Source organism: Carlito syrichta, unplaced genomic scaffold (genome assembly GCF_000164805.1).
Source record: "Carlito syrichta isolate Samal-C Ts95f unplaced genomic scaffold, Tarsius_syrichta-2.0.1 Scaffold309100, whole genome shotgun sequence".
Classification (NCBI taxonomy): Eukaryota; Metazoa; Chordata; class Mammalia; order Primates; family Tarsiidae; genus Carlito; species Carlito syrichta.
In genome coordinates, this window is record NW_007253196.1 from 595,935 (window position 1) to 605,410 (window position 9,476).

The window sequence follows — 9,476 nt, forward strand, 5'->3', positions numbered from 1 at the left end:
GATCCTTCCGCCTCAGCCTTCCAAGTAACTGGAACTATAGGCGTGCGCTACCACGCCCGGCTAATTTTTAATTTATTGTAGAGATGAGGTCTCGCCAACTCCCTTTGGATCTTAAGGCCAGTGGGAATGTGGAAGGGCTGAACAGACCCTGGCAACAACTGCACTGTCCACAGAAAGCTGGGCCAGCTGGTCATCTGGAGAGCGCGTGATATCCTTAGGCTACAGCTTCCGCCTGCCCAAGGTAAAGTGGGTGCCTAGGAGGAGCAGTGTCTATAAGCACTTTTGGCCTGGATCCCTGGTGGCACCATGGCTCTGCCCCCCTTCTTGAGAGGGGAGGTCAGAGGGAACCCACAGCTCCATTAATCAAGTTAAGCAGACCTGGTGGTGTGCACAGCCAAGTTGGCCCCTGCCAGATGTCTCCGTTCCTCTCAGCTGAGCAGCACTCAGACTGCGCTCCATGCCCTGCTCTGGCAACAAGGATCGGGGCCTTTGGCAGCCCTGTAATCATCTTGGTGGCAGACGGAGCACGTCTAGCCAAGTCTGTGGCTTTCTTTTATATCCTGTGAGTTCACAAGTAATAGACACAAGCCCTGATTTCTAAGAAGGTGAAGATTAACAGAAAGTCAGTCTATGAACTTGCCATCTATCTGCCCACCCCCTTACCTTCCCCAGTCCATTGGGCCTGTGAGCAGACAGATGTGTCAAGGGTGGAGGTTCTGGGCATCACATGATTGCCACCGCGTGAGGAGGCAGTGCCACGTGTGCTCTTGAGTCCTGGCTGTGAGTGCATCTGGGATCCAGTGTGGCGAGGATGGAGTAGGAGGTCAACAGATGATAGCATTCCAGAGCCTTCTTCCCTCCCCCCAGCTTCCCCACCTTCCTCTGCTTCTAACCTAAGCAGCACAGATTTTGTGCAGTGACAAGGAAAGGGAACATTTGGTGCCAGACTTTTAATTACAATTGCTTCAGGCTGCTGGCCTCCGTGCCAAATGGCCGTGGAGAGTGTTTTATCACACCACAAAGCCAACAAGGTCCAGTCCATGGTGTGTGCACTCGGCACCTGGTGAGGGTGGGGCTGTGCTCAATGGGTACCAGAGCAGCCGGCCAAGAGCAGCCCTGGGCCATAGGGAGCCACTGGAGCAGATGGAAATGCCTGCTGGGACCTTCAGAGCAGACCCCAGGGAAGGCCTGTAATTGAGTAGGAGAGGGGTCTTTGGGAGGAAGGCCAGGCTCTGGAAGGAAGATGAGGATAAATGATACCATGGGGTATGGCCAAGGGAGAGAAGTACGACAATAATCATGTCCACAACACTTCACAGTTTACAAAGAGCGTTCCACTTCTTGAGCATGCTTAAGTCTCAGGTCAACCCTGCTTAGGGGACACAAGGTAAGAGAGAGGAGATAACTTGCCCAGAATCACAGGCAGAACACCAGGACTGGAGCCCCAGCCTCTCACTGCATCCAGCAGGCTTTCCATGAGGGGTGGGGGCAGATCCCCCAGGAGCCAGAGGAGCAACCCAGGCAGGAAACAGTTTGCACCACCCCGGAGCCAGAGCTGCCAGGGCAGCCCTCGCTCAGGGCAGCACCGTGGTGACGCTGGTGAGCACCACATGCTCAGAGATTTTGGAGACGGAGCACCGGCTCTGCAAAGACAAGGACTTGTGGCTGGCAGAGGAGCGGGGACTGGGGGCCTTCAGAGAGCCGCAGGGACCCAGGCCAGGCAGGCAGCAGGAGAAGGCGGCCTTAAACTGCGCCCGGAACTTGCCTTGGTTGGGAGACAAAAGATACAGACATAAGGAGAAACGCAGCAGGAAAGGGCCTTGAGCCCAGGGACACCCACGCAGCTCCAGCCAAGCTGCCTGTGAGGGGGCGGGGAGGAGGGGAAGAGCTGCGGTGGAGAGCCCTGGGGCAACCTCGGCACTGCCAGGGAGAGTGAGGACAGGGACCCAAGAGCAGGTTCCCAAGGAGAAATGCAATTGTCATCTGATTCCTTGACTGCTCTGGCTCAGAGCCTGGCTCAAAATGTGATGTCTGGCTCAGGGACCTCGGGTCACCTCTGCCTTCCTTGGTGCGTATGTGGAGGGGACTCAGGGCTCATGATCTGTTGCTAGGCTGTCCCATCTCTGCCCTATGATGATGACAATGACAGTGGTGGCAGCCTTCGCATATGGCAGTTACGCTGTGCCGAGCACTGTGCTGTATGCCTCCGCCTCTGCCCCCAGAGCATCCAGCACCCTGGAAAGTTGGAGTCCTTTCTCCTCACTTCACAGATGAGTTGCACAGAGGTGCAGTGGCTTCCCAAGGCCACCCAGCCAGAAGCTGAACCCAGTCCTAACAAATTCCACAGCCCTTCTCTGAAGGGGGAGGACCGAGTGAGGAAGGAGGGACTGCCACACCACCTCACTCAGTCAAGTAGACCAGAGAAACAGATTTTGTCTGGAACTGAAGCCTCCTTGATCTTGTGTCATCAGCCTGCCAGCAGCTCTGTAGCCCAGCACAGGGCCAAGCACACAGTAGGTGATCAGCAAATGTAGGCAAACAAAGTCGTATGCATTCAGAAGTCGGCCTGCCCTCTCTGCTCCCCCTCCCCGCAGTCCCCCCCCCAGTGCTCATCTCTGTTCTCTCTTCTGAGGGAGAAACCAAAGCAGCTAGCCTTTGTTGAGACATTCTTGAGTCTCAGTGAGGGTTATACCCTTGACCCCTGACCCCTTCTTTAACTGTTTCTCAAGGATTATGTGTGTCCAGGCTTGAAGAATTTTCTGGACCAGTCACAAAGTCAGAGATCTGGTGGGTCACACTTCTGCCGAGTCAAGGCTGGGGGGCCACGCCATTACCACAGTGTCCCTGTGGGATAGCAGAGAGAGGAGGTCCGGGGTGGGAGTGGGAGGCCAGGATTCCCAGAAGGGAGGGTAAGAGGACAGGTGGATCCAGGGTCAGCCCCTGAGATTTGGATGTCTCTGCCAGTGTGTAGCTGGGCAGAGGAAGCCCTTTCCTGGTGACCCTCCCTTATCCTTGACACCTGAACTATGCAATCATTCCCTCAGGCAGGGGTTCCTGGCCCTCTTCCCACAGGCCTGCCTCCCTCTGGAGAAGACGGGCTCCTTCAGTCAGTGGGGCTGACTGGTAGTCCTGCTGTGCCTGTACCTGGGGTGGGTTGGGGGGTGACTGGGCCCAGCCCCTGCCTTCCACTCACTCACTGGTCTGCAAAGAATGTGGCCCATCTCCCATTCAGACCAGGGCTCCTCTGGGTGGGGCACCCCAGAGCAGGGCCACAGTCCCAAGAGAGAGCAAGTAGAGCCTCATCCACCATCCTTTATTGTGGTCCTGCTTGGAATGGGGAGACTGTTGTCCCAGGGGCTGTTGGCCACACTCAGTGACTCTTCCCCCAGCCCACTCACCACTGAGAAAGTTGTAGATGATGGGGTTGGCAGCGCTGTTGGCATACACCAGCCAGTGGGAGAAGGTGAAGCAGGCATAGACGGCTTCTCGGTCGCTGGCTTGGCGGAACATCCCGAACACCCTGGCCCGGGGTGGAGGACAGTCAGAAATGGGGCGCATATATATTCAGGTACTTGGGGTACTGCTCACAGACCTTGAACTGTAGAGTGCAAGAGTCCCCATTGCCTGCTTCCAGCTGCTGGGTGGCCCTCTCCTGGGCCTCTGGGTCTGAGATCTCCACTAGGGCTTTGGATTCTCAAGCAAGACTTCAGTAGGCCTAGGGACAGGCGTCAGCTACCTGATCCCCAGGGAGTCCCCATCCACTTTCTCATCCATCCTGACTGCAACATGATGAGTCATAGATATCACTCATTTTTCAGTTAGGGAAGCCGAGGTTTGGAGAAGTGACATACCCAAGATCACTCAGCCAGGAGTAGCTAAGCACGAACTCTAAGTGAGACTGTCTCCTGTTTGACAGCTCATGTTCTCTGCTCAGCACCCAGTGGCCCCTCATTTGCTGTCCCTCCAGACACCTGTGGGGCTCGCTCCCTCATTCCTTTAAGTCTCTGCTCAAATGTCAGTTCCTCGGGGAGATATATTTTGGAAAAAAATCATTACATATGAAACAAAAACAAAGCTCCCACTAATCCCTGTCACTGTCACTCGCCACCCTCTTGCCCTATTTTATTTTTCTTCACAGCCATTATCACTGCCTGACACTGTAATATGCATCGAGTTTTCCCTCTCTCCCAATAGAATGTAGCTCCACGAGGGCAGGAATTTTGCCTTGTGCACATATTTATTGTATTTCCAGCCCCTAAAATTCGATGGTTAAGTGAATGAGTGCAAGAATTTTCACAACCTTAGGAGACCAGGGATGTTGTTGTTCCTCATTCTATGAAGGAGAAGACTGAGGCTCAGAGGCTAAGAGAAGAGAAATGACCTGCCCAAGGTCACACAGTGAAGAAGCGGTCTTTTTCCGAAGCAAGGAGAGTACCTTTCCTTTGGCCCCAACTTCTCCCCACCGCCAGCCAGTGCCCTTGAGTTCTCACCTCTTGAGGACGTTGAGGACACTAATGGGCAGGTAGCAGAGAGCAAAGACCAGCAGCACCACCATCAGCATCTTGGCTGTCTTCCTCCGAGCTCGCATCTGCTTCACCTCAGCCAGGAAGGCGCGGGCCCGGGGCTCGGGCTCTGAACTCAGGCTCTGCCCCTGCTCCTCCAGCTGGTGTGAGGGCCGCTTCCAGTTGCGCACCAGGGCCGAGGTGGTGCCTGGGATCTGTCCCATACACACAAACACAGTGGCGGTAGGTAGAGCACATAGGAGGGTTGTTTTTTTTTTGCCACACCCACTCCAGGCTAGACAAAGGCAACAAACCCCTTGCAATCAGAAGGAACCTCATCTTTGTGATAAAGACTAACACTCTGGACTTGAGAGTGAACAAGATGCTTTCATTTTCTGTGGGCTCGTTGTGAAACCACCTACAACATGCCTTTTGGAAAAGTATTACTGGTTCTTAGGTATAGATGAGAAAACAGACTCAGACAGGTGGGGGACTCTTGACAAGACCCCCGGCTACAGCCCCGCATCTAGACATCCTCCTTAAATCTCCAGCTCCAGTTTTGGGGGTAGAGGTGGAGGTGGAGTTGTGCCTCCCTGGTTCCTATCAGACTGTGGAAAGTCTGGGGCAAGGGGTGAGCAGATGGGCAGCATGGAATGGCCTGGGCCTCAGAGCACAGGTCCTTACCTGAGTGGGGACTGTAGTCTGGGTGGTTCTGGACTCCTGGAGCAGCCACAGGCATCCTCAAAGCCTCTTCCACCATTGGACACCCCAATCACCCCACAAAAGAGAGCACGGGTCTAGAATCTAGGACACTTGGGGTCTAGGGCCAGCTCAGACATTCATGAGTGGCATGTGAATACCTTGGCTAACTCACTTTCCTTGCTAAGCCTGGTTTCCTGTCTGTCTGCCCAGGAAGATAGAGCTGCACCCTGCTTGGCTAGGGGTCTGTGAGTAGTAGATGGGGAGTGTTGGTGGGCCCCACTAGACTGGACATTCCTTCAAGGCAGAGCCTGGGTCTGAGCTGGTCTGTGTCCCCAACCACCACCCTGCATGGCCTGGGTATGAGTCAGTACTGTCTGTGGAATGTAGGTGATGTCCCAGAATGTGAGTGTTCCTTCCGAGCCTGGTCACGTTCTGGCCTGCTTCCTCTCCTTGCCCAGCCACCACCCCACCTCACTCCCGCTAGTAACCATGGACTCTAAGCACCCCTTCCCGCCAAAACTCACTGTGAGTGAGTCTGTACGGGCAGACAGGAGTCAGGCCCTGGGACCAGAAGGGCTCTGCCACCATCGGCTCTGGCAAGTTGGTTGTCCTTATTCGGCATTTGTGAAGTGTGTAATGTTGCTTCTTTTGTTAGATCGTTGTTAAGACGTTGGATGCAAAGTGCCTAATTTGGCAAGCAATACGAGTTGCTATTATTACTGTTGTGGCGATACTAAACTGAGCAGTGGAATCCCACAGATCTGGATTTTAGTCCCTGATCTACTCGCTAGCTGAGTGATTTGGGCGAAGTTTTGTTGCTTTTCTGGGTCTTGGTTTTCTCATAGATTAAGTGGGGGGTAATATATGGTGGTTAAGCGGATGCAAGACTGGCTGGGTGTGAATGGTAAAGTAAGAGGCAGCTGCTAATATTAGAAGGCTGTGAGTTACTCTTCCGTTCCAGGGTAGCCGCTAGCACTTTTGGTCTTGGGTTTGACGTGTCTCTGGGCTCTGCCTCTCACTGACTGTAGCCAGGATGGCATGTGTTGAGGGCAGGGAACTGTCTATTCCCTTAAACCAGTAGCCCCACCCCTTCCCAGCCCAGTAGAGGACAGTGACACCAGAGTGGGCCTCACCTGACGGCCCCAGAGCTTGCGGAAGATCTGGAAATAGGCCATGGCCATGAGGCCTAGTGGGGCCAGGTAGGTGACAATGAAGAAGCAACTGTGGTAGATCTTGGGGTAGAGGTCATCTGCAGGGGTCAAGAGGTATAAGGGTCAGGCCCCATTTGTGATCCTGACCTTCCTGGTTAGCCATGCCACCCCAAAGCAAGGCCTAGGGGCAGCTGAACGCCATACAGGCACCATGACAGAGACTGAAGTTGCCCAGTTCAGGGTGTCCATCCTGAAAGGATGTCTATGCTACAGCAGATGTCTACACTAGAGGAGGCACCAACCCCGGGGGTTCTTAACCTTGCAGTGCCCCTGACAGATGCCTGCCCTAGGGGTAGGTGCCCAGGGTGCCAATCTTAGGGATGCCCACCCAAGGCTCCCGCCATTACCTGCCCAGTGTTCGTCACAAACAGAGAAGAGCCGGGTACGGTTGGCTAGCTCAGGCAGCACACTGCTGCATTCCATAACGGCAGCCTGGGGCACCATGACAGCTAGCGACACAGCCCAGATGCCCAGGATGGAGCCGCGGGCTCGCCGAGCCGTGCTCTTGAACAGCAGCGGGTGGCAGATGGCATACCAGCGGTCCAGGGCGATGAAGCTGAGAGTCAACACTGCCACAGACACGGACACGGCCTGCCCCGTGGGGACACAATGTCAGTCCTTTGGGGAGGCCCCCCAGGGATATGAGGAAGGTGAGTGAATAAGGGGGCTCACAGCCCAGAGATACTGAGTAGCCAGGTGCAGTACAAGTCCTGACTATGTGAATTACTTGCTGACTATGTGAATTTGGGCAAGCCACTCACCCTCTCTGAGCCTCACCTGCAGGGCTGAGAATACACCATCTACCTTATAGGATTCTTGTGAAAACAAATGAAATCATATATTAAAAATATCCAGCTCCAGGACTGGCATATAATAGGTACACCTCTACTATGAATAGTAATGGACACTTTTGGAACTTACTATGTGCCAGGTGCTCACAACCTGACAACCTGCTATTACCCTCATGTTACAGATGAGGAGACTGAGGCACAGAATTGCCTCACCTGTCTTTGTACTCGGGGTCCTCAGAGTTAAGCAACTGAGTGGAAAATCTCAAGACAGTGGAAAATGCAAGAGGCATTTCTCTCTGCCATCCCTTCGCCAGGCTGTTAGAAAAAAAGTTCTTATTCTGGGAGGCAGAGGTGGGCCAGAGGCATGGGTGGGCAGGTGCCACCTGGCCTCTGGGGTGCAGGGAGAGGGCTGGAGGATCCAGCCGAGAGGCCAGAGCGACCTCTGCTCAGCCCTCCTTCCACCCTGCAAACGCCATCTCCACATCCTGGTTCCTACCACTGAGGGTGGGAGGACCCTGGTCAGGGGTGGAGGGGAGAGGAGGCGGCTGCTTTCATCAGGTCTCCTCAAATCTGCCCCCTTGGGATCAGGGAGCAGGCCCAGTGTGTTGTGATGAGTCACTGTAGCCTTGTGCCTCTCTTCTACTGTGTGGTGTGCACCTGGAGGTGACTGTATGTGTCTGCATGTGTCCATGTATATGTTTGTGGGTGTGACCAGGAGGGAATCTCTGTGTGAGTATGTAGGGCTGTATCTGTGTCCTCGAGTGTCCAACCAATGGCCTTCCCTTGCTGGCAGTAAAGGATAATATTTTAAGGGTCCTGAGCCACTATGACCTGTCTAAAAGGCAAATATGAGGGTCACTGTGACCTATGTGAGATCACAGGTTCTGGACAGGTGTTACGGAGAGTGGGGAGGGGTGCCCAGCAGAGCTCACCTGTAGATAGGGGATGACCTTGCAGAGGGCGTGGCCGAAGAGCCAGGACTCCGTGATGTCCACCAGCAGGCTGGCTGGCAGGCAGATGGCTGTCACCAGCACGTCAGCCAAGGACAGGTTGACAATGAAGTAGTTGGTGACCGTCCTCATGTGGTGGTTCCGCCACACGGCCAGGCAGACTGCAGGATGCAGTGGGGCGAGGTGACACCAGTGGCAGAGCCACCATCATCCTAGCTCTGCCCCATCAGGAAACCCTTCCCTGACATTACCCCTAGAGTGGAGGTAAAGGCTGGGGGAGGCAGGTGAGGCCCAGGACTCTCTCTAGCCCCCAGGGAAGCCTATAGCATCACAGAGGGTGACAAAGACCTACCCAGTGTGTTGCCCACCAGGGCCACAAGGAACACAGCCACATAGGCTGCAATGAGGACCCACTCGTACTGCTTCGGGTACAGATAATCACGCCACAGATAGCGGAGAAACTGGTCCTCATAGTCTGGAGGCACGGGGGATGGTTCCCCGCTGCCAGAGGGGACCCCCGTCTGGGTCCCTGGGGTGGCTGAGGGCTCCATGAGCTCAGGAGGCACTGTAGCAGTGGGGCATCCTGGGCTCTCTGGAGGGAGGGGAGCCCAAGCCAGCCCTTGGTCCACTCCCCTGGGGGGACTAGAGTCTTGCACTTGGTCCCAGCCCCAAGTCCTGAAGAGAAGGAGGAAAAGGAAGGAAGGGAGGAAGGGAGAGAGGAGGAGGGAGGGAGAGAGGGAGGAAGCAAACATTAGGGGATGTGCGAAGCACTTTGCATATAAGCTCCCTCTTAATACCCATAGTTGTGGAATCGTGGAAGTAGACCCGGGATGCATCTCAATTCCACACAAATTGCCATGTGTAACTTACCTCGTCCCTTTCAGCCTCGGTTTCTCCATCTCTCTGATGGAGTAATGACCGCACCTACCTCACAGGCCATAGTGAAGAGTAAGGGGCTCTAATGCGTACCAAGTGCTTTTTCAAGAACCCGGCTCAGGAGAGCGGCTTCAGGGAGCTGCCAGTTACCATGATTAGGGAGCCCTGCTTTGCAGAGGACACAGAAGGTCAGAGAGGTTGAGCTCCTTGCTCAAGGTCACAAAGCTACTAAGCCAGATCTGTCTGAACTCACCGAACACCACAGATTTGGGAGGGGAAGCCATCCTGACTGCAAATATTCTCTCTTGAGCCAGTCATAGATCTTAATTTTTGGTTGGAAAAAGAGGTCAAGGGAGGTGATAGAGAACCGGGCTCCACACACCAGATCCGCCAGACCCTCCCCATAGGCGTGCGTACACACACACACACACACACACACACGCA

The 9,476-nt window shown here is 54.6% G+C and overlaps 1 protein-coding gene across 1 annotated transcript; it reads right to left on the minus strand.

The window, feature by feature from the left end:
- Nucleotides 1-1,419: 1,419 nt before the first annotated feature.
- HCRTR1 (hypocretin receptor 1) lies at nucleotides 1,420-8,805 on the minus strand. The gene is made up of 7 exons (XM_008066771.2): nucleotides 8,509-8,805; nucleotides 8,139-8,317; nucleotides 6,763-7,006; nucleotides 6,338-6,453; nucleotides 4,491-4,717; nucleotides 3,399-3,520; nucleotides 1,420-1,765 (listed from the first exon to the last, which is right to left on the minus strand). Exons 1-7 carry the CDS (start codon nucleotides 8,705-8,707, stop codon nucleotides 1,575-1,577), a joined length of 1,278 nt encoding a protein of 425 aa, XP_008064962.1. The 5' UTR covers nucleotides 8,708-8,805; the 3' UTR covers nucleotides 1,420-1,574.
- Nucleotides 8,806-9,476: the final 671 nt, after the last annotated feature.

Excerpts from the sequence above, each read along its gene's own strand:
- HCRTR1 (XM_008066771.2), bottom strand. The coding sequence starts at position 8,707 with ATGGAGCCCTCAGCCACCCCAGGGACCCAGACGGGGGTCCCCTCTGGC. Across the intron at positions 8,318-8,508 it reads CCTGGTGGGCAACACACTGG|TCTGCCTGGCCGTGTGGCGG; the intron begins GTAGGTCTTTGT and ends TGCATCCTGCAG. Across the intron at positions 7,007-8,138 it reads AGGTCATCCCCTATCTACAG|GCCGTGTCCGTGTCTGTGGC; the intron begins GTGAGCTCTGCT and ends CCCACGGGGCAG.